Genomic DNA, 25439 nt, shown 5'->3' with positions numbered 1-25439 from the left:
AGCAGATTGCTTTGAAAACTTCAGGACTTTATACCTTCCATTCCACTGTGTTCGACTGTGTTTGCTGAGAAGTTGGCTAATTATTGTTTTGGTCTTTTTTTTTTTTTTTAAAGATTTATTTATTTATTTCAGAGGAAGAGTTATAGGCAGAGGAGAAGCAGAGAGAAAGGTTTTCCATCCGCTGGTTCACTTCCCAAATGGGCACAATGGCCGGAGCTGAGCTGATCTGAAGCCAGGAGCCAGGAGCTTCTTTTGGGTCTCCCACACAGGTGCAGAGGCCCAAGCACTAGGGCCATCTTCTACTGTGTTCCCAGGCCATAGCAGAGAGCTGGATTGGAAGAGGGGCAGCCAGGATAGGAACCGGTGCCCATACGGATGCCTGTGCTACGGGCAGAGGCTTCGCCCACTACACCACAGGGCCGACCCTTGTTTTGGCCTTCTATAAATCAACCTCTTTGTTTTTTTTTTTTTTTTTTTTTTAGCAATTTCACTATGATGTATGCCAGTGCAGCTTCCTTGTACTTATTTAACATTCACAGAACTTTTGCAATCTGTGGCTTTATGTCATCAATTTTTCTAAGTTCTCTATTAAATCACCAAAATTACTTCTCCATTAGATCCCCCTCTCCTTCCAGGATTCCAATTATGCTCATAAATTTTCTCATTTTGCCATCTTTTTTTTTCTTTTTGAGAGACAGTTCCCAAACGTCTACCAGAGAAGAGTCAGAATGCTCTCCAGCTCTCCCGAGTCCTTGAGGCATCACCACTGCCTGCAGGGGCTGCATTGGCAGGAAGCTGCAATCGGCACTGGATATGGGACCTGAGCCTAGGTTCTCCAAAGTGGGACATGGGCATCTTAACCTCTGGCTAAACACCCTCCCGTATCATGTGTATCTTGTCCTCAATATCTCTGTTCATGCTTCATTCTGGAGTTTTCTTCTAACCTAGCTTCCAAGGCACTCTACCTTTGTCTTATCTGCAGTTAAACCTATCCAGACTGCTTAATTTTGGTTAACCTATTTCTCTATCTAGAATATTTTTGTGTTAAAATTTTATATAAATTTTTAAAACTATAGAACCATAAAGTATATATGCATGTATATACCTTCCAATCCCCTAATGAATCAGAATTTTATGCTTTAATCTCATTGAAAAAAATAACCGTGGCCAGAGCTGTGGTGTAGTGGGTTAGGCCACCACTGTGGTGCCGGCATCCCATGTGGGCGCCAGTTCAGGACCTGGCTCTCCACTCCCCGTCCAACTCTCTGCTGTGGCCTGGGAAAGCAGGAAGATGGCCCAAGTCCTTGGGCCCCAACACCCACGTAGGAGACCTGGAAGAGGCTCCTGGCTCCTGGCTTCAGATTGGCGCAGCTCTGGCCATTGCAGCCGGCTGGGGAGTGAACCAGCAGATGGGAGACCTCTCTCTCTCTCTGCCTCTCCTTCTGTGTGTAATTCTGACTTTCAAATAAAATAAATAAATCTTTAAAAAACAATAACTAGGCCGGCGCCGCGGCTCACTAGGCTAATCCTCCGCCTTGCGGCGCCAGCACACCGGGTTCTAGTCCCGGTCAGGGCACCGGATTCTGTCCCGGTTGCCCCTCTTCCAGGCCAGCTCTCTGCTATGGCCCGGGAAGGCAGTGGAGGATGGCCCAAGTGCTTGGGCCCTACACCCCATGGGAGACCAGGAGAAGCACCTGGCTCCTGCCATCGGATCAGCACAGTGCGCCGACTGCAGCGCACCAGCCGCGGCGGCCATTGGAGGGTGAACCAACGGCAAAGGAAGACCTTTCTCTCTGTCTCTCTCTCTGTTCCTTTTCTTGGTTCTCATCCCTGCTGTTTTCTTCTTGTTCCCAGTTAGTTTCAGTTGTGTGGAGACACTGTATTTGAGAACTTGCCTGTAGAGTACTTTTACAATTGAGGCCTAGGGTGTTTTCCTCAGGAGGATTTATGATTTGGGGTTCCAACCCAAGCAATGAGATTTCCAGCTCCTCTTTGCAGGCCCTCAACTCCAAATTTTGTCCTTTATCCTGGGAGACTCACAATGGCCCCCCGCCCTCCACCTCATCCTGATCAACAGACGGGCTCTCAGCAGCCAGGCTGGCACTGCAGGATCTTGTCCCGCGAGCCTCATTCAACCCTCGGAGAGACTGATGCACTGGGGCCTCTCTGAGTCTAGACTCTGACTGGCATTCACAGACAGCGGGTCAACTCCTACTACATGGGAACCCCGGAGGCGGAGGGACGCTGCAGGGAGTAGAATGCCAGCTGCAGAGAGAACAGAACACCGATGCACAAAGAGGCGGAGAACCATTTAGAGGTCCTGAAAGTCCCCTAGGCATGGGGTCTAGAAGAAAATCCATGCTTGTTACCACCAAGACTTCCCTTGGCCCTCAGGATCAACCCTCCTTCCTATGCTAACTGCAGGTGGAGACTGTGTGCTTGTAGCTGCGAGCTAGCTAGGAAGAGCGCTGTCAGGCACTCTGCAATACTGCAGAGCACTCTCGCTCGCTCGCTCGCTCGCTCTCTGTAACTCTGCCTTTCAAATACATAAATCTTAAAAATAAATAAATGGGAAGTTTGCAAAAAGGCAGGAACTCAGGCAATGGGACAAGCGCCGTGCGTAAAAGCGCACCACAGCAACTCCAACCCGAGTCTACGAGCCCCTGAGTGGCTGTCAGCACCACCTGTGGGTGTTTTCCAACCAATGAGCTGGCTGAAGAATAGCAGTCACGGTTCATATACCTCAGACACTTGCCCGAGAGGGCAGCACGGGGCAAACCCAAATCCCGACGTGCAGCCTCCTGGTGGGCGGCAGGAGCACCACCTGGACGCTTGTTGGTCCAGACTCTGCACACCTTACAGGCCCGGCCGGTGAATCGTACGCCCACCAAGCCCCCAACCCACTGCGCTAGACTGTCAAGCCCTCGAGGGCCATCCTGTCCAGCCGGCCAGCTGTGCCACAACAGACACGCAGTGAACGCTGCCGAGCCATCGGCCAGCTCCGCATCGCCCGCCACATCACGGCCCCAAGTGCCAAGGCCGCTCAGGAGCCGACTGAGAAGAGCGAGGCAATGTGCTTTGCCGTCCCCTTTCTTGCCCTCCACACCATGAAAATTCTGCTTATTTAAAAGTGGCCGTCAGCAGCTTGCTACGAACAGTCCGACTGGTAACTGCTGAATGAGGCCATCTGTGTGTGAAGCTGTCTGGTTCTAAGGAGAGGGGACTACGGATCTAAGGAGAGCGAGTGGAGGACCCTTGTACTTCAACTACCTACTAGAGGTGAAGTTCAGGCCAATTCATGTAACGATGCCAGAATGTTAGCCTGGGAGATAGGCTCCTTTGAGAAGCACTATCTTGGCAAGGAAAGAAACCTCTGTGAAGACAAGGCTTTCAGCACCTCATGCTTTGTTTAGTTCTGGAAGAAAGACAACCAAGACAGACTTGGAGAATTCAGGCTCCTCGGAGCTACCACGAAACGCGGACTGCTCACCAAGTCAGTCTACTTAAGGGCAAAAGCTGATCTCAGGAGGTTAAACCTTGGGGCCAGTGCTGTGGCACAGTAGGTTAAGCCTCTGCCTGTGATGCTGGCATCCCATATGGGCACCAGCTCAAGACCCAGCTGCTCCACTTCCGATCGAGCCCCCTGCTAAAGGCCTGGGAAAGGCAGCAGAAGATGGCTTAAGTGCATGGGTCCCTGCCACTCACGTGGGAGACCTGAAGAAGCTCCAGGCTCCTAGCTTCGGCCTGGCACAGCCCCAGCCTTTGCAGCCTTCTGGGGGAGTGAACCAATGGATGGAAGATCTCCCTCCCTCTGTAACTCTGCCTTTCAAATGAAGTTAAACCTTTTCAAGTTTTATAAGCAACTAAACTGCAACAGTTAAACACACAAACACACACACCCACACACCCACCCCAGAAATTCATTAACTGACCTTGTAAACACACATAGTTCACTAAATAGTCCCGGTTTTAAAAACTGGCCATTTATTTTTCCACCCAATTCAGTATCAATGATATACAAAGTATATAAACAGAGCATCATAAATATTTACGGGAGGACACAAAAGCCAGTGACCAAGGGAGAAATCCGGCAAAGTACCGAGTTGCTGCTTAGCCAAGTCCACCCATCTGCACAACGTGCATTCGAGAACAGCTTCCCACTTCCCTGGGAAGAAGCTGTGTGGATTCACACCTCTCATAAGGATCACGCAAACATTACAAGAGCTGATACACTCATGTTTTTGACTGACAGCCAGAAAGAGGCTTTGAAAGAACATTCTCTTAATTTTCATGCCAATGTTACAGCATCAGTGGGCAACTGGACAGGAGGTGACTTCAAGGAAATGCTTCTCTCTTCTTGGCTCCCCCAAGGTCCTCCTTATATGTAGAAGCCCTCTGTAGTAAGACCCCAGCCCCAACAGATGGAGAGATTATCAATACACAGTGGCCGGGTCTTATCTACTAAACACACAGATCTAGGGAGGCAGTTTCCACATTGCCAACAGGCAGACACGACGTGGCCTGTAGTTCGTGCACAGCACATTGTCTTGAGAGAAGGCAGGCACAAACATCTCAGAAGCATTCACGTTAGCATCCCATATAACCTTCCCTGAAGTATACGGCAAAAACCTAAACTCAGACATTTTCATTTTACACAAGTCAAGAGTTGGAAGGAATCATCCCATCTTTAGCCTCAGGAAAACATAATGGGTCAAATACCCAATTCTTTAAAGGAAGCAGGTTAGGAATCCTTGTCTCCCCAGATGCCTCAGCCAGGGGCAGCACAGCACATGCCTCTAAAACATGGAACACACAGTTCTCAGTCGACCCGGCCACAATCTCTGGTCATCTCTAAGAGGCCACCTCATCAAAATTCGACTTTTAACATTCAACAACGGAGGTCAACGCAACTTCAGACACAATGCAAAAAAAAAAAGAAAAAAAGAAAGAAAAAAAAGAAAAGCTAAAGCCAAGGGCAATAGCCTAAACACCCAAATGCTTGACAAATGGGGAACTGTCTGTCCCATAAAGACACTTTAAAGGCCAGCAGGATTCATTTATAATTTGGCATGTGCTGGTGGAAGGGGCAACAGGGCCCGGAGCTAAAATATTCTGTTGTAAAGATATAATACATCAATGAATCAGACAAATGGTAGACATATATGCCACATTAAAGACTCCCATACACAATGCTGTGCTGACTTGAAAGAAAAAAATCGGGGGACTCTAGAGGGAAAAGATAATAAGCAAAGAATCACAAGGGAGCATTTCAGTCCAAAGCTGGTCCTACGAATATCTACCACCAGGACTTCCAATCTTTCATCTCCAGAGAAGTTGATCTAATAAATTATAAAATTACCTCACTCACACTCGGGACTTACAACACGCACCAAGTACAGTAATCTCTCTGACGCTGGCTTTCGCTCACTCTTTCATGACTAAGTTGTATCTGGCTTTAAAGATTTTCCTATTATATTTTAATTAGCCAGTTACCACAGCAGAGGCCCCTCCCTCTGTGAGGCCAGACAAGCAAGACGAAATAACCCGACCTAATGAAGATGAAACATGGGGTTAAAAAAGGAACATTCCCTGGGTTTTCTTGAAAATTTTTTTCTCTTGCTTGAAAAACTCTGCCAAAAACGAAAAAAGAAAAACTCTGCAATTACTTAATGTTTTGTTCCAGAAAAAGAAAGCAAAACTAGTTGGGAAAATACTCATATACTTATTGTTTACTAGCATGATACAAAATAAATTCATATTGTCTATTGTTTTTCAAAAACCAAATGTGAACGTTTAATCTTGTAACTTAAGAACTGAATTTTTCCACATTCCTTTATATAGAGTTAGCATCTGTAAATTGAGACTTTTTTTTGGACAATCATGCAAATTTAATTTGTCCCTGGAAACAAAAACACAACCTAACAGATTAACAAAATATGTCTTTCAGACAATATTTTTCTGTGAATTTCTCTCCACTGTTACTGTTTTGGTCCTTCAGTAAACAGAAACTACTCTAGAAAGGTTTATGTCACCTGACGTTTATAGAGAGCTAAACTCTTAGAATGATTAGGGAGACTGTATCTAGTCGACACATATGTAACTTCTGAACTGGCTCCATTCTTTTCAAAAGCAAATTCTAAAAAATTTTGAGTGATTATTATTAAGTTATATGAGCTTGAGACATTTCTACTGCCATAGATGCTTCTGTAAAATTGAATAAAGATTTTATTATACCACACACACAAAAAACAATCGGTACAGAAAAGGCAGTTTTCAGTTATTCTGTTGAGAATTTCTTTCCATGATTTCTCCCATTAAAGTATAGTTTTCAAAGCAACCACCACGACAAAGGAAGCATCTAATTAGTCCATTTTCTTCTGATCCAAGAATGCCGAACATTTACTGTCCCATCTGTAGCTGTATCAGCAGTGTAATGAACACAGTTTATATTACTTAACTAGTCTTTGAACTCCAAGAACTGCTGAAGTCTTCTCTGATGTTCTGCAGATGCCTGCACAGCACTAAATGAAACATAAATTCAAAGCATAAGCTTTATTTTACATTAAGCATATTAAGTGAACCACAGAGCACAGAGTCAATATTTTTCAAAACAATTAAAAATGAATAGAAATCTTCACTTATTTAGTACTTCTGAAAAACATCGGATAAAAACCCTTTTTAATCTACTGAAGAGGAGGGCTTGCACTCAGTAACAGCATGCTTCTACCTTCTAAAGGACCAGAGCAAATTGAGACTGACAAGTGAAGGCATCGATGTTAACCTGCTCTGCTGTGGAACCTGCTGTGCAGAGCTGCAGGCCTTGCAGTCCATTTTCTGGATTTTATTATTTTATTTAAACCAGATTCCAACATTATCTTTGAGCTGCGGAGTATTTGAATTGCCTTTAATAGAAAATCCTTTAAACTAAAATGTTTGGTTAAAACACAATAGACTACATTAATCGTTTTCAAAGGTAACAGCTTGGTGGTTTCGATTTCCGTCTCCCTTTGAACCCAACATGTTCTGGAGGGGGCGCTCAGTGTGCTGCACCCTCAGCACCGCAGAAATGCGGCACCTGGACAAAACCAGCACAGAGCGCGGAAACGCATCCAAAACTGCCTGTCAAATTTAGGCAAAGCTGGAATACAGCGAAAGATTCACTGTATTCACTGTAACGTGTCATTACTGAATAAAATTCCAGGTAACCAAAGGTCACCACCTTAAAGTATAAAGACGGCCTTATTTTAATCAGCTTGCTACAAATCGTCCTAAAACGCCTTATACACAACACCTCTGCTTTCTGAAGCCACACGGAAAGCACGCCGAGCACTGCCCTGTGCAAAGGTGCCCTCCGGAGGTTGAGGCTGGCGTCTCTAACTGCCCGCTCCGAGCGCTCTCCAGCACCACAGCTGTGGCGCTCCCTGGACTCCCAGCAGTGAAGTAGCCCGTACCATCTATCGTTAGTGCGCCCACCACTAGGAACGACCTCTGCCCCTCAAATCCATCTTGCTATGTTACATACTAGAAAAGCAGCAAATACAATGGGCCTAAATCGAGGAGTAGACGTTTGGCTCAGCAGTTAAATCCCACGTGGGCTACCGGCATCCCACAGGAAGGTCTGGTTTGAGGGCAGGTTTCTCCACTTGGTACTGTGGACGGAGAACCAGAGCAGGTGATGACTCAAGTGCTCAGGGCCTTGCTGTCCACACGGGAGACCTGGAGTGAGTTCCAAGCTCTTGGCTTCAGCTTGGCCCAGCCCTGGCTGTTGCGGGCATTTGGGGCGTGAATTAACAGATAGAAGATCTGTGTCTGTGTGCCTGTTTCTCTGTCTTTCAAATAAAATGAAAATCAATAACTTTTAATCACCTAAATTAAAAGGGGGGGAGGAAATAGAGGGATGTAGGTCAAGGGATACAAAGTAGCAGAGATGTAGAATGAGCAACTCTGTAGGATCTAATGTACAATGTGAAGACTTCAATCCATAAAACTGCATTAGAAGTTCTGGTCAAAGAAGAATTTCAGGTCCTCCTGCCACCAGCCAAAACTTGTGTGAGATGACAGATATGTTAACCTGCTTCACTGCAGGCATCATTTTGCTAACTATATGCATCCCACAGTCATGTTGTAAACCTCAAATATACACTGTAAAATTTACTTTTGAAAAAGCACACCATCAGCTCAAGGGTTTACTGCATTTACTCCTGGTTCTCAGAAGTGGGGCTCTGAGCAGGGAACAGTTGGGTGACAGCCACTGTCACAATAAATTAGTGCAGTGACATTGTAAGTGGATGAGCCCAGTGTACCTCTCTCAACAGCAACTGAAGCACAGCAGGTTGGACGGCACTCCCTTCTCTTGGCAGCATTAACAGTGTCAGAGAGAGCTGATCTCCCAGACATGGACAGGACTGACAGATTGATGGCTCTTTCTCAGTTACGTGGGTGGTGCTGCACGGCCGTTCTTAGTTGGTGGAGCGATTTGTCTGCTTAATTCTGATAACGAATGAGGCTCTGGCATGCACACTAGTTACACAATCCCTGAGCGGTCGGTGTCCCCCAACTTCTTAGAAGGACAAATGGCGTTCAGCCACCCAAGACTGAGCAATAACAGGTCTGTGATGCCCTTAGATGTTCAGGGCTACAGGTGCGCTACCCTGACTGGCTCAGCGTGTACCTACCCTACACCGGTAGGCACGGGTAACCCGTTGAACCCCATTCAACAGGGATTGGAGATTGCAATTATTCCCCATGAACGACAAATTCTCAATAAGTGTGGGTCATAAGCTTGTGTTGATTAAGTCCCTGCCCTTTGTACAAAATAAATAAATAAATTTTAAAAATTTAAAAACAGAAACAAAAAAAGAGCTGATTAGAGGTTGGGGAGACAACAGTTCGCTAGTTAGCAATACAGACATCACAGATAGAACAAGGGCTGGAAAGATTTAAGTCTGAATTCTGGTTTTTGCAACTTACTACCTGTATAACCGTAGCCAAGTCATTAGGGCAAATTATTTTGGGGCTGGTGTGTGGCACAGAAGGTTAAAGTACTGCCTGTAATCCTTGCATCATAAATAAGAGTACCGTTTATCATTCACCTCTCTGCTAATGCACCTGGAAAAGCTGCAGAGGACGGCCCAAGTCCTCGGGCCCCTGCTACCCATGTGGGAGACTAGGATGGAGTGTTTCTATCATATAAATTTAAAAAAAAATAATAGAAATGTTTTATATGTATGTTGTCCAGTCTGGTAACCACAGGCCATATGTAGTTACTGAGTACTTGAAATGTGGCTAGTGTGGCTGACAAAATGAATTTTAAATTTTATTTAACTTGAATTAACAGAAATTTTGGACAGCACATCTCTAGAAGACACTGAATAAATAATTTTTTTGGTTTTGGTTTTTAAAGATGTATTTATTCTTGTATGTGACATGCAGAGGGACAGAGAAAGGAAGAGATAGACAGAGAGGAAAAGACAGGTATCTTTCATCTGCTGATTCACTCCCCAAATGGCACAAAGGCAGGGGCTGATCCAGGCCAAACCAAAAGCCCACAAGTCCATCTGGGTCTCGCACTTGAGTGGCAGAGGCTGAAGCACTTGGGCGATCCTCCAGTGTTTCACAAGCACATAAGTAGGGAGTTGGATTAGAAGAGAACAACTTGGGACAGTGTTGTGGCACAGTGGGTTAAGCCACCATCTGCAACCCCAGGTCAAGTCCTACTGCTCCACTTCCAATCCAGCTCTCTGCTAATGTGCCTGGGAAAGCAGCAGGTGATGGCCCAAATCCTTGGCCCCTGTACCTACGTGGAAGACCTGGATGAAACTCCTGGTTCCTGGCTTCGGGCTGTCCCAGCCTCAGCTGTTGTGGGCCTTTGTGGGGTGAACCAAAGGATGGAAAATCTTTCTCTCTATATATAAAATATATATTTTTTCCCTCTGCAACTATTTCAAATACATAAAATAAATCTTAAAAAAAAAAATTCTTCCCTGACCACCTTTAACTGACTACATTTCCATGACAAACCCCACCCTTAAGAAGGGGGGTGGAGAAGCAGCCAAGACTTGAACTGGCACTCCGATATGGGATGCCAACACCACAATCGGCTGCTTAACTCACTCCACACAAAGCCAGCCCCTTTTCGGTTGGTTTTTCAGCAAGTTAATGAACCTCTTAAGAGGATTCTTCAGCTCTTTTTATTCCCACTCAGAACCAAAGTGCTCCGCAAATACTGGATCCTGCTGCTGCCTCGTATTACAGAAGTAAAAGCAGCAGCATACGTAACCAGATTCTGAAAGCAGGCATCCTGAGGAAGTCGTCAGCTCCGTATGACTGCAGAGAGAAGACGCAGAGCAACCTGCCATGCCTCCTACAGTGCATTTATAATTATGATAAACATAGTTCAATTAATAAACTACTGTCCCTCGTCCTGCCTCGCTGGAGCATTTCACGAGAGAAAAGCGGTAAACATCAATGACTGTAAATATAAACAGGCTAGGCTCGGAAGGGGCCGGCACCTGTCAGTGCCTTCCCAGTGTGATTCAGAAAGGGCAGGTCTCATCCGCGGCTTATGCTGCTCACCCCAGTCTTGTCTGCTGACTAAAGTAACACCAGAACTAGCCTTCATTCTTTTCTGGAGAGGGACTCAGTGTGTTGTCTTTTTTCTCCTCGAAAGGTCTTTAGTAATTAGAATATATACACACATATGTAAACAATTACACTTGCTGCTTTTATAACTTTCTATTCTTTCATTCATTTGAGAGAAATCTCCAAAGTTTGTAAGAGGCCAGGTTTTAAAACATAAGGGTTATGCCTACATCCAAGCTGTTCATTTATGTGGGCATCATCACCAAAGAACGCACTTCACCACGTGAGCCTTTACAATCAATGAACTCATCTGCATCCCAGAGACCCCTGCGAGTAGACTATTAGCCTGGATCAAAACAGGTATGCTTACTTCAGATTGTCTCCAAACGTAGTGGTTATTCGATAGATGGCAGTTTTCAGGGATGCTCTGAATGCGAACCTTAATGTCTTATAAGAAGTGTCCACAAGGCTTCCCGGAATCCGGGGTGGTTTGCTGGAGGCATGAGGAAGCTTGAAGTACTTGTCGACTGCCTAGACAAGAAACGAAGAAAACACATTCGTTCACATTATCAAGAAAAGGAACTCTGAGGTAGGCATTTGACACAGCAGTTGAGTTGCAGCTTGGGACACTGACATCCCATACAGGAGTCCTAGATTGGAGTCCCGGATCCACGTACCATCCAGCTTCTGGTTAACGCATACCCAGGGAGACGGCAGACGACGGCTCAAGTACTCGAGTCCTCGTCACCCCCGAGAGACCAGGATGGAGTTCCTGGCTCCCAGCTTCAGCCTGGCCCAGCCCCACAATTACTGCAGTCATTTGTGAAGTGACCCAGAGAATAGAAGATTTCTCTCTCTGCCTTTTAAATAATTAAACATAAATAATTTTTTAAAAATTTTCTTAAGGCAACTCTGTGCAACTAGTAAGATTTTACTTTAGAGAGAGGCAGATAGAATTATAAATACGCACAGACATACTGTAAAATATATTCCTTATTTTGGATCATTATCAAAATAGCTTGAAAAACCATGCAAGAGAGGCTCAGTGACGCCAGCAGTTAGCAGGCTGCAGCAAAGTCCAGACCTGCGCCCTGCTGAGCAGCTGCAACTCCGCAGCCTTGAGAATGTGGAACCGGGACAGGCGACGCTGCCAGCCTCCTCAGCGTGGGGTGCAGGACTTCCAGCAACACCTTTACTGTGGGTCTCAGCCACAACACCAAAGCAAGTGAAACCGGCTGTAATCATTGAAAAAATAAGAAACAGAATTTGGGGCCAGCATTGTGGCATAATAGTTTAGGCCACCACCTACAATGCTGGCATCCCATATGGATACTAGTTCAAGTCCCAGCTGCTCCACTTGCAATCCAGCTCCCTGCTAATGCATCTGGGAAAGCAGCAGAAGATGGTCCAAGTACTTGGGCCCTTGCACCCACATGGGAGACGCGGTTGAAGCTCCTGGCTCCTGGCTCCTGGCTTCAGCCTGGCCCAGGCCTGCTGTTGCAGCCATTTGGGGAGAGAACCAGTGAATCTGTGTCTCTCCCTTTAATTCTGCCTTTCAAATAAATCTTTTTTAAAAAATAGATTTTAAAATATCTTTCAAAGTCCAAAGGCAAATTATAAAGCTACATTAAGAGAAGGCAGATGTGAAGATGAAAAGTGTGTTAACCTATTATGGCAAGGTAAGTCTAGCAAAACAAGAAATAACAGTACAAGCATATTAGTTATAGTTATGGATATAACCACTGAAAGAACTGAAACAAAAATAATTAAAATCATGTTTTTAATTTCAAGGCTCTTTCATGTCATCTGAGTGTTCTTCTCCCTTTAGCATTCTATTTTTGTTTCAAGGATACAGTATCCTCTTATCCTGAGGATTTAAATGATAGCTTTTTTAGGCTTTTCATAATTTCTTACGAGCTGCCACTTTGCTTCTTTTGGTCTCTACCTTCTGCACTAGACCTTCCTGAGAGACCTGGGAGTCTTGGCTCCTGCCCCCGAGTGGGACGTCCTACAGAACTGACCAGCAGCTCTGCACGCACAGCTGGAGGCTTCGCTGCGCGATCTACGTGGACTTCTCCGGAGCGAGCCCCCAGGACTCACTGCAGGTCTTCTTCACGCATTTCCTCGAGCTCCTGCTCTGAGCACCCAGGGGAAGAACTGCGGCCTTCATCCCCACTTTCAGGGCATGCTCACAACTGCGCCTGACGCCCAGTCCTTCTCTCTGCGTGGAGGATAAACTTGGGACTGGAGGGAAGGAACAATCACCCAGCAAGACAGAATCTTCGGATCTACTTGACGTACTTTTTTTTTTTTAAAAAAGATTTATTTACTTGATAGGCAGAGCCAGAGAAAGAGAGAGAGAAAGAGAGGAAGTCCTCCATCCACTGGTTCATTCCCCAAATGGCTACAATGGCCAGAGCTGTGCCAACTGAAGCCAGGAGCCAGGAGCTTCTTCTGGGTCCCCCACTTAGGTGCAGGCGCCTAAGGACTTGGGCCATCTTCCACTGCTTTCCCAACCATAGCAGAGAGCTGGATCAGAAGTGGAACAGTCTTGAACCGGTGCCCATATGGGATGCCGGCACCGCAGGCAGCAGCTTTACCCACTACGCCACAGCGCTGGCTCCAGATCTCTCTGTAACTTGGCCATAGATAGATAGATAGATAGATCTTCTTGCAGAACATTCTGGTTAACCCTCAGCACACCAAGAAAAATAGTCATCAGAAACCACTTGCGTCCAACAAAATCTATTTATTTAAAGATTGATTGATTGATTTGAAAGTCAGAGTTACAGAGAGGGAGGGAGAGACACAGAAGAGAGATCTTCCATCCACTGGTTGACTGCCCAGATGGCTGCAACAGCCAGCACAAAGCCAGGCAGAACCCAAGAGCCAGAAGCTTCTTCCAGGTCTCCCACGTGGGCGCAGTGGCCCATATACCTGAGCCATCTTCTGCCACTTTTACCAGGCCATTAGCAGGCGGAAAAATTGGAAGTGGAGCAGTCAGGACTTGAACTGGTACCCACAGGGAAGCCACCATTGCAGGCGGCAGCTTTATCCACTACATAAACACCGGCCCCTATTTTACTTTTATTGTCTAAACTTTTGTCCCATATTTTCCCAGTTTTTAGATCTACACATCTGAAATGGGCAATGTCCTGTGAATGCAGCCAGCTGCTCCTCAGTGTCACGCATAAAGCTGGGACACATCCACCTGGAAAACCTTGATCTCAAATTGAAGACACTGCTCTAACAGGTTCCCACTCATCAATGCTTCCGGTTCTGGTTCTTGCATTTGTACCACCAAAATGCGGTATTTTTGAAAATGTTGTAGCTCATAATTTTGTTGAAGAGAGTACAGTCATTTTCTTTATACTGTAATAGCAAAACATACTCATTTTTAGGTTTAAAAATATAAACTCATAATCAAACCCATGACTTCAATCTCACCTGTTTCCTTTTCATAATCTATAGCACTCAGCCCCTTACCAACTAGGTCAAGTAAGTGCTGGTGCACAAGTGAAGGAGCCATCTCATGAACTCTCAGCAAAATAGGAGGACTCAAAAGACTGCAAGTTGAACACAATGGCTCACTAGATGAGACTATCACAAATAGTTCCTTTTTCTCCTTAAGAACTTATCATTCTATCATCAATTCTCAAGTTGGAGAAAATACACCTAGAATATTATTATCTGAAGATTATAGACTACAACTGCAGGAGAGACACTGGCACAGCAGTTGAGACGCCAATCCCCCAAATGAGAGTACTTGGGTTCGAGTTCCCACTCTATTTCTGATGGTTACCCTGAGAAGTGATGGCTCAAGTACTTGGGTCCCTGCCACAACATGGGAGACACTGGTGGAGTCTGGCCTGGTCCAGTCCCCAGGTATTGTGGCATTTAGGGAGTGAACAAGTAGATGAAACACTACAATATGGATAATTATAAGAGAATGAACTTCTTATAAGTAATTTTTCTCTTCGTTCTTTGAAATAATTCTTTTTATTTATTTTATTTATTTTTTATTTTTTTATTTTTATTTTTTGACAGGCAGAGTGGACAGTGAGAGAGAGAGACAGAGAGAAAGGTCTTCCTTTGCCATTGGTTCACCCTCCAATGGCCGCCGCAGCCGGTGCGCTGCAGCCAGTGCACCGCGCTGATCCAATGGCAGGAGCCAGGAGCCAGGTACTTTTCCTGGTCTTCCATGGGGTGCAGGGCCCAAGCACTTGGGCCATCCTCCACTGCACTCCCTGGCCACAGCAGAGGGCTGGCCTGGAAGAGGGGTAACTGGGACAGAATCCGGCACCCCGACCGGGACTAGAACCCGGTGTGCCAGCGCCGCAAGGCGGAGGATTAGCCTAGTGAGCCGCAGCGCTGGCCCCGTTCTTTGAAATAATTCTAAGAAAGAATAAAAGTAACAATGCATCAATCTTTACAGAGTTTGAACTATTAAAAAAAAAAAAACTGTTTGGGCCAGCACTGTGGTATAGCAGGAAAGCCTGCAGTGCCAGCATTCTATATGGGTGCTGGTTCAAATCCTGGCTGCTCCACTTCAGATCCAGCTCTCTGCTATGGCCTGGGAAAGCAGTAGAAGATGGCCTGAGTCCTAGGGCCCCTGCACCTACATGGGAGACCCAGAGGAAGCTCCTGGCTCCTGGCTTTGGATCAGCGCAGCTCCGGCATTGTGGCCAATTGGGGAGTGAACCAGCGGATGGAAGATCTCTCTCTCTCTCTCTGCCTCTCCTTCTCTCTCTGTGTAACTTTGATTTTCAAATAAATAAATAAATCTTTAAAAAAAAAAAAAAACAAAAACTGCAAGAAATAAATAAGGCGCAACAGACCCTAATGGTATAAGGAGGAAAGCCTCGGCTTGGAGCTGATTTGTCCTTGGCATCCCTCCAATCTCACCGAGCTCCTTCAGAACAGATGAGCTTCAGGTTCAGCGATTCCAAACCAGATTTGCTTTATTATTTTTTTGAAGACTTCTTTATTTATTTATTTGAAAGTCAGAGTTAGAGAAAAGAAGAGGAAGAGAGGAAGTCTTCCATCTGCTGGTTCACTTCCCATTGGCTACAACAGCCAGAGCTGCACCAATCAGAAGCTAGGAGCCAGGAGCTTCTTCTGGGTCTCCCATGTGGGTGCAGGGGCCCAAGGACTTGGGCCATCTTCCACTGCTTTCCCAGGCCATAGCAGAGAGCTGGATCGGAAGTGGAGCAGCCGGACTCGAACTGGTGCCCTATGGGATGCCGGCACTGCAGGCAGCAGCTTTTACCTGCTATGCCACAGCACCAACTCCTAGATTTGCTTTTATAATAGTGATATAAAATTTCCTTTTAAATAAATTTATGTTAAAAATGAATCACTTAAAAAACTAAGTAAATAAATGTTCAGATAAATATGACTAAAATTAAGACAACACTAGGCGCTAATAAACAGGTAAAACCACAATCATGAAAGCAGTGTATGAAAAACTCCAATCTAGGAAACACTGTTTTATATATCCGATGATGTGTTCCGTGGTTAGGAGAACTGAAATACTAGCAATCAGCAGTGAGATTAAATAATTACTACTAACACTCATTTTATGCACCAATATAGTTCCGATGCTGATGGCTTAGATTACTTATCCATGGCCGGCATTGCGGCTCACTGGGCTAATCCTCCACCTGTGGCACCGGCACCCTGGGATTCTAGTCCTGGTCGGGGCGCCAGATTCTGTCCTGGTTGCTCCTCTTCCAGTCCAGCTCTCTGCTGTGGCCGGGAGGGCAGTGGAGGATGGCCCAAGTGCTTGGGCCCTGCACCCACATGGGAGACCAGGAGGAGGCACCTGGCTCCTGGCTTTGGCTCGGCGCAGCGCGCCGGCCATAGCAACCATTTGGGGGGTGAACCAACGGAAGGAAGACCTTTCTCTCTGTCTCTCTCTCTCACTGTCCACGCTGCCTGTCAAAAAAAAAAAAAAAAAAAAAAAACCTTAAAAAAAAAATTGTATACCTAACACCTACCAGGTATAGTTCTAGACTTTTGTAGACATTTTCTCTAACTCTCATAATAACTTAGTAAGATACTATAGATTGAGCATCTCAAATCCAAAAATCTGAAATCCTGGGGCTGGCACTGTGGCATAGCAGGTAAAGCTACCACCTACAGTGCTGGCATCCTATATGGGTACTGGTTCAAGTTCCAGATGTTCCTCTTCCAATCCAGCTCCCTGCTAATGTGCCTGGGAAAGCAGAAGAAAACAGCCCAAATGCTTGGGCTCATGCATCCTTGTGAGAGACCCAGAAGAAATTCCTGGCTCTTGGCTTCTGATCAGCCCAGCTCTAGCCATTGCAGCCATCTGGGGACTGAACCAATGGATGGAAGATCTCTCCCTCTCTCTCTTTCCTTCTCCTTGTAACTGTCTTTCAAATAAAAAATGGGTATAAGGCTTTTAGAAGTCATGTCCTTAGGAGCTAACCGTAGACTCCCACAGGATACGAACTGTTCTGCATCTACTGAGGAAGAAATGAGTACTGCTATGAACGCAAGAATGCTTTCAAATGAGTTGATATTTTAATTAACCACAACACACAGAAACCTCTCAAAAACACCTCTGTAGTAAACTCATTAGACACACATTCATTGCTCAGATTACAGAAACACGTGAGGACTCATGAGCTCCTACAGTAACTGTGCCCTCCCAGGACAGCCTGGCACTGGTGGAAGCCGCTGTTCTAGCAGACCCATCTCTCCACTCCGTGCCCCCTGCACGGTTTGAGAGCAAAAGGCTCCCCTCCCCTTTCACATTTTGCTTCTAATGATTCACAGTGAAATGGCTGATGTTATTGAGCCTGGAAAGTAAAACCAAAGAACTGAACAATTCCACACAATTGTTCCTTAGTAACACCCAGAAGCCAGTTGCACAACTTGCTTTAAATTATGGTAGATACTCAGACCTCATTCTCTCCACTAAGAGCAAATACCCAAAAACATCTAACAGGGCTCATATGAGTAATGTAACACCCCTGCCTCTCAAAATGAAAGGGTGATTTGGGGTCCTTATAATCATCCACCACAGCAGAACTGTCACTCCAAATCCCATAACAGAGGCTTCTGTCCAATGCCCCAGCAATGGTGCAATCCAGGAACCATTCAACAAGAATTCAGTAAGTTCCATCATTTGCCAGGTACCATATCCGATGCTGGGAATACAGAGACAAGGTTCCTGCTTCTGTTCCAACCCATAGAGAAACAAGAGAAGTCTATAAAGGCAAACCATTGACATGAGGGTTACAAGGCAGAGCCAGAGACAAAAAAAAAAAAAAAAAAAAAAAAAAACTCTAGGCAAACAAGGGAAAAAATAGGCATCAGATACAGTTAGAGTTCAGAAAATAAGATAGGGCAGGCATCTGGCACAGCAGTTGACACTGGCATCCCAGGCAGTGGATTCAAGGCTCAGCTCCTGGGACCAGCACTGTGGTGTAGCAGGTAGAGCCACCACCTGCAGTGCCAGCATCCTATATGGGTGCCAGTTCATGTCCTGGCAGATCCACTTCCAATCCAGCTCCCCGCTAATGGTCTGGGAAAAGCAGTGGAAGATGGCCCAAGTGCTTGGGCCCTTAACACCCATGTGAGAAAACTCCTAGCTCCAGATTCAGCTTTGGCCTGGTTCTGTCCTGGCCACTGTGGCCATCTGGGGAATGAACCAGCAAATGGAAGATTTCTGTCCCTCTCTTTCTCTGTAACCCTTAGTTCCCAATAAATAAATAAATCTTTTCAAAAAATTTTAAAATAAAATAGCACATACTACTTTATCACAAATTTAGTATCTTGGAGTTAATATTTCAATACAATTCATTTCCTTTCTAATCACAAGTACTTTATGGTATGCATTTAAGAACATTACTCTAAGAAAAAGTCAATAGGCTTCACCAGACTGCCAAAGGGAGCTCTGGCGCATGAACATTTAAGGATTCTGACTTACAAAGGGGGAGGCAGGGGGGCCTGCACTACGGTGTAGGTTCAACCTTTACCTGCAGTGCTGGCATCCCATTCAGGTGCCAGTTCAAGTCCCAGCTGCTCAACTTCCGATCTGGCCCCCTGATAATGCACCTGTGAAAAGCTCTGGAAGATGGCCCAAGTACTTGAGTCCTTGCACCCACATGGAAGAAGCTCCTGGCTCCTGGCTTTGGTCTGGCCTAGTCCAGGCCCAGCCTAAGAGGATGGAATCTCTCTCTTTCTATCTTTAAAAAAACAGGGTGGGGGGGGGGGGTGGAGGGAAGAAGGAAATACCATTATGTTCTTAGACTTGTATCTATATATCACATTGAATCTATCACGGCTCAATAGTCTAGTCCTCAGCCTGCGGTGCCGGCACACCGGGTTCTAGTCCCGGTAGTGGCACCGGATTCTGTCCTGGTTGCCCCTCTTCCAGGCCAGCTCTCTGCTGTGGCCCGAGAGTGCAGTGGAGGATGGCCCAAGTCCTTGGGCCCTGCACCCCATGGGAGACCAGGATAAGCACCTGGCTCCTGCCTTTGGATTAGCGTGGTGCGCCGGCCGCAGCGGCCATTGGGGGATGAACCAACAGGAAAGGAAGACCTTTCTCCCTCCCTCTCTCTCACTGTCCACTCTGTCAAAAAAAAAAAAAAAAAAAAAAACTAATTAAAATTTTTAAAAAAAGGGTCTGGCTTAGAGGGTAGACTAAAATTTAGAGTTAAATCAGAGGATTATGAGGCCCACATCATAGTCACAGATTGACAGGGTACACAAATGGGTAGTGAACAGAGAAGTCAAAGGACTGTGCAGCCAGGGCTGGGCAGATTAGCCATGTGGACCATCAATTGCTTATTACAATCAACCTCAGGATGTGGGGAGGGAAAACAAAGATTGTGAGGGAGTTTGCAAAATCTGATGACTGCAGACCAGGACCAGAGGCTGACTGCTATGTGGCTTAGGGAAACAGAGGGCTCCATCCTCAGGAGCCTAGCAGCAGTTCACTGGCCCAGTTCTTTGTTCTTTTAACCTCTTCCCAACGCTACAAAATCGGCTCATCTCTTTCTATTCTCCATTCCAACTCCTCTGCAAAGTACATAGAGCCCAACCTCTTGACAAATCCCTAATTCTCACCTTGCTCCCTGAGGGAAGGGATGACTATAATCAAACAAGCAGACTGCTTTACCGCTAATCAACTGGGATGAAGAACTAACAATGTGACAGCAGCAGAAATGAGAACAAAGTTCCTCTAAGCCAGTGTGAAATCAACTCAGTGAGTTTTAACCAGCTTGCTTTAAAAATAAATAATAAATAATTTTATTCAAAAGGTAGAGTGACACACACAGACAGACAGAAAAGAGAGATCTTCCATGTGCTTATTCACTCCCCAAACACCCACACAGCCAGGGCTGGGAACGGGAAAGGTCCCAAGAATCTTCCTTCTAAAGGAAACATACTGTAGATCATGGTCTGAAAGGTTGAAAGCCACAATTCTATGGGTGAAATCGTTGTCCCTGAAGATAGAACCCCATCTGAAGAAAAAATAAAGGCCAGGCTAAGATGGTGAACAAGCCCAGGAAGAACAAGGGTGTGGATCTGCAGCTCCTCCCTAGGTGCTTCACAGCTGACGCCCTGCGACTGCAGCAGGAAGTCACATTTCTGCCGCCCAAAGCCTTGCTTGGCACCAAGGAGGTGGCCAAACAACCGAGCTTCCCTCACCCGTAACTCAGGACTGAACACCTCCTTGTGCTAGCTCTCCACGATGCTTACGAGGACCAAGTAAAACTGTGCTATGAAATCACTCCATACAGTGTAATTGATTTTGTCATTCTGGTTTAAATTATAAAGTTAGGGATAATAAACACACTACTTTATGAGCACCAAAGGCAATGCCCAAATCACGGTTACCTTATTGTATGGCTACACAAGCCAAATATTAGAATTTGTGGGGAAATACTAGAAAATTACTCAGAGAAATGTAGCTTGGGAAGAATTTAAACAATAAAACCACCCATGAAAACAAAAATGTCTCCAGTAACATTCATGAGAAAGTGGACACAAACAGTATTCAGAACTGTTTTGATGGGTGAGGAGTAAAATGAATTGAGTTTTGAATAAAGGAATACTTCCTCTTGATATTATTTTTACAAATGTTGTTGGCGCTGGCACTGGGGCGTAGTGGTAAAGCTGCCACCTGTGGCGCCAGTAGCCCATATGGGCACTGATTCAAGTCCCGGCTGCTACATTGCTCCATTTCTGATCCAGCTCTCTGCTCTGGCCTGGGAAAGCAGTGGAAGATGACCCAAGTCCTTGGCCCCTGTACCCGCATCAGGGACCCAGAGGAATCTCCTGGCTCCTGGCTTTGGATGAGCCCAGCTCCAGCTGTTGAGGCCATTTAGGGAATGAACCAGCGGGTAGAAGACCTTTCCCTCTCTGCCTCTGCCTCTCTGTAGCCCTGCCTTTCAAATAAATAAGTAAATCTTTTAAAAAAATAGTAATAAGGGCCGGTGCCATGGCTCTCTTGGTTAATCCTCCGCCTGCAGCGCCGGCTTCTAGTCCCGGTTGCTCGTCTTCCAGTCCAGCTCTCCACTGTGGCCCGGGATGGCAGTGGAGGATGGCCCAAGTCCTTGGGCCCTGCACCCCATGGGAGACCAGGAGAAGCACCTGGCTCCTGGCTTCGGATCAGCGCGGTGCGCCGGCTGCGGCAGCCATTGGAGGGTGAACCAACGGCAAAGGAAGACCTTTCTCTCTGTCTCTCTCTCTCTCACTGTCCACAAAAAAAAAAAAAAAAAGTAATTAAAAAATGTAAAAATAAAAATAAAAGCATTCTTGATTTATTTGAGAGGTACATAGATAAGAGATGGGGAGGAATGAGCTCTCCTGCACACTGGTTCACTCCCCTAATACGCACAATAGCAAAGGGGATGGAAGCTGGGAGCCAGGAACTCAACCTAGGTCTCTCACATGGGTGGCAGGAACCCAACCATGTGAGTCATCACTCTTGCCTCCCAAGATCTGCATTAACAGGGAACTAGAATCAGGAGTTAGGGCCAGGAGGTAAACCCAGGTACTCCGATATAGGATGCAGGTTTCTCAAACCAGCACTTTCACCACTAGAAAAAGGCCAACCCTCCTCTTCATACGGTAAATGGCTTTTCAAGACCTAAAGGCACCAGCTGTTACCCCTCAGGCCTAATTGCATATCATCAGCTCCCAAGAACCTACTGTACACCTCAGTCACTACCTATATGCCTCAAGCACTCAGTGTTTATACCTCTCATGTGACACATAACTAATACTATCACTTGGCATAACACATATCACCCAATACAAAGTTAGGGAAGAAGGGAATGGCACTGTGGTGCAGCGAGTTAAGTCACTGCTTCCACCACTTGGCATTCAGCATTAGAGCACCAGTTGCAACTGCTCCACTTCTGAGCCAGCTCCCTGCTAACGCACCTGGGAAAGCAGCAGAAGACAGCTCAAGTGTTTGGGCACCTGCACCCACATGGGAGACCCAGATGGAGTTCCTGGCTCTTGGCTTTGGCCTGGCCCAGCCCTATCTGTTGCAGTCTTTCTGGGTGTGAACTAGTGGATGGGAGATCTGTTTTCTTTCTCTGTCACTCTGCCTCTCAAATAAGTAAATAAATCTCTTTTAAAGATTTACTTATTTGAGAGGCAGAGTGACAGACAGGGAGAGGCAGAGAGGGACTTTCCATCTGCTGTTCACCCCAGATAGCCACAGGGACAGGGCTGGGCCAGGTCCAAACCAGGAGCCTCATGCAGGCTGCACTGGAAGTACAGCAGCCAGGTCTCAAACCAGCGCCCATATGCGATGCCAGAGCTGCAGGCAGCAACTTCAACCGCTCTGCCCAGCATTGGCTCCAATAAAATTTTTTAAAAATAATAAAGTTAGGGAAGGAAGGCTACTGGAAAGCAGGAAGCATGTTTTATTTCTCAGACTGTTCTTAAATATAAGACTAGAAAGATCTGTAGTTAAAACTAAACACCCAGTCCGGTGCTAGGTATCCTCTGGCACCTGGGAACTTACCAGTTGTGTAATTCACCTACAGCCACTTCCAGCAGCTACAAACTGTGCAGGGTCCACACCCACATCACTGAACATAATTCCCGTATCCTAAGTTATCTGAATACCATAGGTATAGCTTACCAATATAGTATATTTTTTGTTTCTACAAAATTTCTATAAGCAAATTAAAACTTTTCTCTTATTGATCTCTTTTAGATTTTAATTTCCTGAGAGAAAGAACAGTATTGTTATTATAACTTCCAAAATGTTTTAATTCAGTAAATCTGATACATAAGAAATAAACAGGAAATGAATGGGGCAGACGCCCACAACCCTCTCCCAATCCTCACACCGCACAGGCTGCATACCTCTTGCAGTGTCAACAAAGTATTAAGGAACCCTCTCCCAATCCTCACACCGCACAGGCTGCATACCTCTTGCAGTGTCAACAAAGTATTAAGGATGGCTGGTAGTGTGGTCTGCACAACTCCAAATCTATCTTCTGTAAATGATGCCGCCACTAAGTGAGACAGACCTCAAGGGGGAAAAAAAAGTTACAAGTGAAGCAGGATTCAGGAATTTCCATTTGCAATACATCTATTCGAGAAGGGATTGATATTCTAGATATAAAAAGAACTACAATTAAAGACAAGGAGGCAATGCGATACAAAAATTGGTAAAAGGGGCCGGTGCCGGCACCACGGGTTCTAGCCTCGGTTGGGGCGCCAGATTCTGTCCCGGTTGCTCCTCTTCCAGTCCAGCTCTCTGCGGTGGCCCGGGAGGGCAGTGGAGGATGGCCCAAGTGCGTGGGCCCTGCACCCACATGGGAGACCAGGAGGAAGCACCTGGCTCCTGGCTTCAGATCGACGCAGAGCGCCGGCCGTAGCGGCCATTTGGGGGGTGAACCAATGGAAAGGAAGACCTTTCTCTCTGTCTCTCTCTAAATCTGCCTGTCAAAATCGGTAAAAGGGGGGCCGGCGCCACGGCTCACTAGGCTAATCCTCCGCCTAGCGGCGCCGGCACGCCGGGTTCTAGTCCCGGTCGGGGCGCCGGATTCTGTCCCGGTTGCCCCTCTTCCAGGCCAGCCCTCTGCTGTGGCCAGGGAGTGCAGTGGAGGATGGCCCAGGTGCTTGGGCCCTGCACCCCATGGGAGACCAGGAAAAGCACCTGGCTCCTGGCTCCTGCCATTGGATCAGCGCGGTGCGCCGGCCGCAGCGCGCTGGCCGCGGCGGCCATTGGAGGGTGAACCAACGGCAAAAGGAAGACCTTTCTCTCTGTCTCTCTCTCTCACTGTCCACTCTGCCTGTCAAAAAAAAAAAAAAAAAAAAAAAAAAAAAATCGGTAAAAGGGGTGGCATTATGTTGTAGCAGGTTAAGCTGCTGCCTGATACCAACATCCCATATCTATTTGAAAGGCAGAGTGACAGAGAGGGAGAAGTCTTCCATCCACCGGTTCACTCCTCAAATGGCCACAACAGTCAGGGTGGCAAGGCTAAAGTCGGCAGTTTGGAATTATATCCTGGTCTACCACTTGGGTGGCAGGGGCCCAATACTCCCCAGAGATTGCTTACCTTCTAATGCCCAAATGTGCATTTGGGCATCTGAAAATACAGCCTGAATGGAGGCCTCTGGATGCTACAAATAAAAGAAAGACATCAAAGTAAGTTTCTCTGGGCAAAAACTCTATTATGTCATTTAGTCAACTATGTAGACTACAACAACTGAAAAGTCTCAGCTGTTCCAAGAAGTAAAATCCAAAATAAATCCTCTCGCAATATGATTTAGTTACAATAAAGCGTTCTCCCATCAACTTCTTGTGTAACTCTTGACAAATCTCTAAATTTTCACGTGCCTAGAGTTCTCAATTAATAAAGGAGTGTGCACAATGTATCTCAAAAAATGAGTGCAGAGTCACTTGAAAGAACTCCATCCTAGTCTCCCACATGGCTAGCAGGAACCCAAATACCTGGGTTAACACCTGCTGCCTTCCCAGGAGCACTAGCAGGAAACTGGATCAGTAGCACAGTAGCCTGGGCTCGAATTGGCACTCCAAGATGGGATATGGGATGCAGAAACCCCAAACAGCACCTTAACTTGCTGTGCTACAACACCCGTCTTGGGAACTTCTTTAAAATACCAGGTTAAACAGCACGCAGCAACAACTGGCCCAGTTAGATAATTACTGCTTTTCATTATGTACCCAATGAAGTCTATTTAGTACAACAAAGTAAACCTACCAAACTGCATTTCTCACCATCAAGCACCAGAATCTACAACTCCTTATTATACAATAAATCCACCTGCAAAATGAGAATCAGAGCAGCCCTCACTCCCAAGGAAGAGACCACCTTGGTTGGGTCTGCTTTTCGGTGACCATACGATGTGCCTCAGGCTACCTACTTAACCCTTCCGAGACTCAGGTTTCCTTATCTATAAAAGGAGGATAAAAAGACCTGACAGGCATGAATTCTATTAGAATTAAATGAGAGGGGCCAGTGCTGTGGTGTAGCAGGTAAAGCTGCCGCCTGCAGTGCATCGAGTGTTCTGTAAATTGAACTGTTAGACAAAATGTCACATATTGGGGCCAGCGCTGTGGTGTACTGGGTAAAGCCGCCACCTGCAGTGCCAGCATCCCATATGGGCGCTGGTTTAAGACCCAGCTGCTCCACTTCTGATCCAGCTCTCTGCTATGGCCTGGGAAAGCAATGGAGGATGGCCCAAGTCCTTGGGCCCCTGCACCCATGTGAGAAACCTGGAATAAGCTCCTGGCTTCAGATCGGTGCAGCTCTGGCCATTGCAGCCATCTGGGGAGTAAACCAGCAAATGGAAGACTCTCTCTCACTCTCTCTCTCTACCTCTCT

General features: G+C 46.2%; 1 protein-coding gene across 4 annotated transcripts in view; it reads right to left on the bottom strand.

Moving 5' to 3' along the window:
* Nucleotides 1–3961: 3961 nt before the first annotated feature.
* The window catches only part of NDC1 (NDC1 transmembrane nucleoporin), a 63056-nt gene continuing 41578 nt past the window's right edge, over nt 3962–25439 (bottom strand). For all 4 annotated transcript variants that reach the window (XM_089300593.1, XM_089300595.1, XM_089300596.1 and 1 more), the window contains 4 exons: nt 24150–24213; nt 23014–23114; nt 10952–11112; nt 3962–6521 (listed from right to left, as the gene is read on the bottom strand). In XM_089300593.1, the coding sequence (XP_089156719.1) occupies nt 6458–6521; nt 10952–11112; nt 23014–23114; nt 24150–24213 (390 nt within the window). In that variant the 3' untranslated portion in view covers nt 3962–6457. The remainder of the gene's footprint in view (nt 6522–10951; nt 11113–23013; nt 23115–24149; nt 24214–25439) is intronic.

The sequence above is a fragment of the Oryctolagus cuniculus genome, chromosome 7 (assembly GCF_051225735.1).
Source record: "Oryctolagus cuniculus isolate XC-2025 breed Fujian yellow rabbit chromosome 7, ASM5122573v1, whole genome shotgun sequence".
In the NCBI taxonomy this organism is placed as follows: Eukaryota; Metazoa; Chordata; class Mammalia; order Lagomorpha; family Leporidae; genus Oryctolagus; species Oryctolagus cuniculus.
The sequence above is the reverse complement of the archived record's forward strand: the minus strand, read 5'-3'. Positions and strand labels throughout refer to the sequence as shown.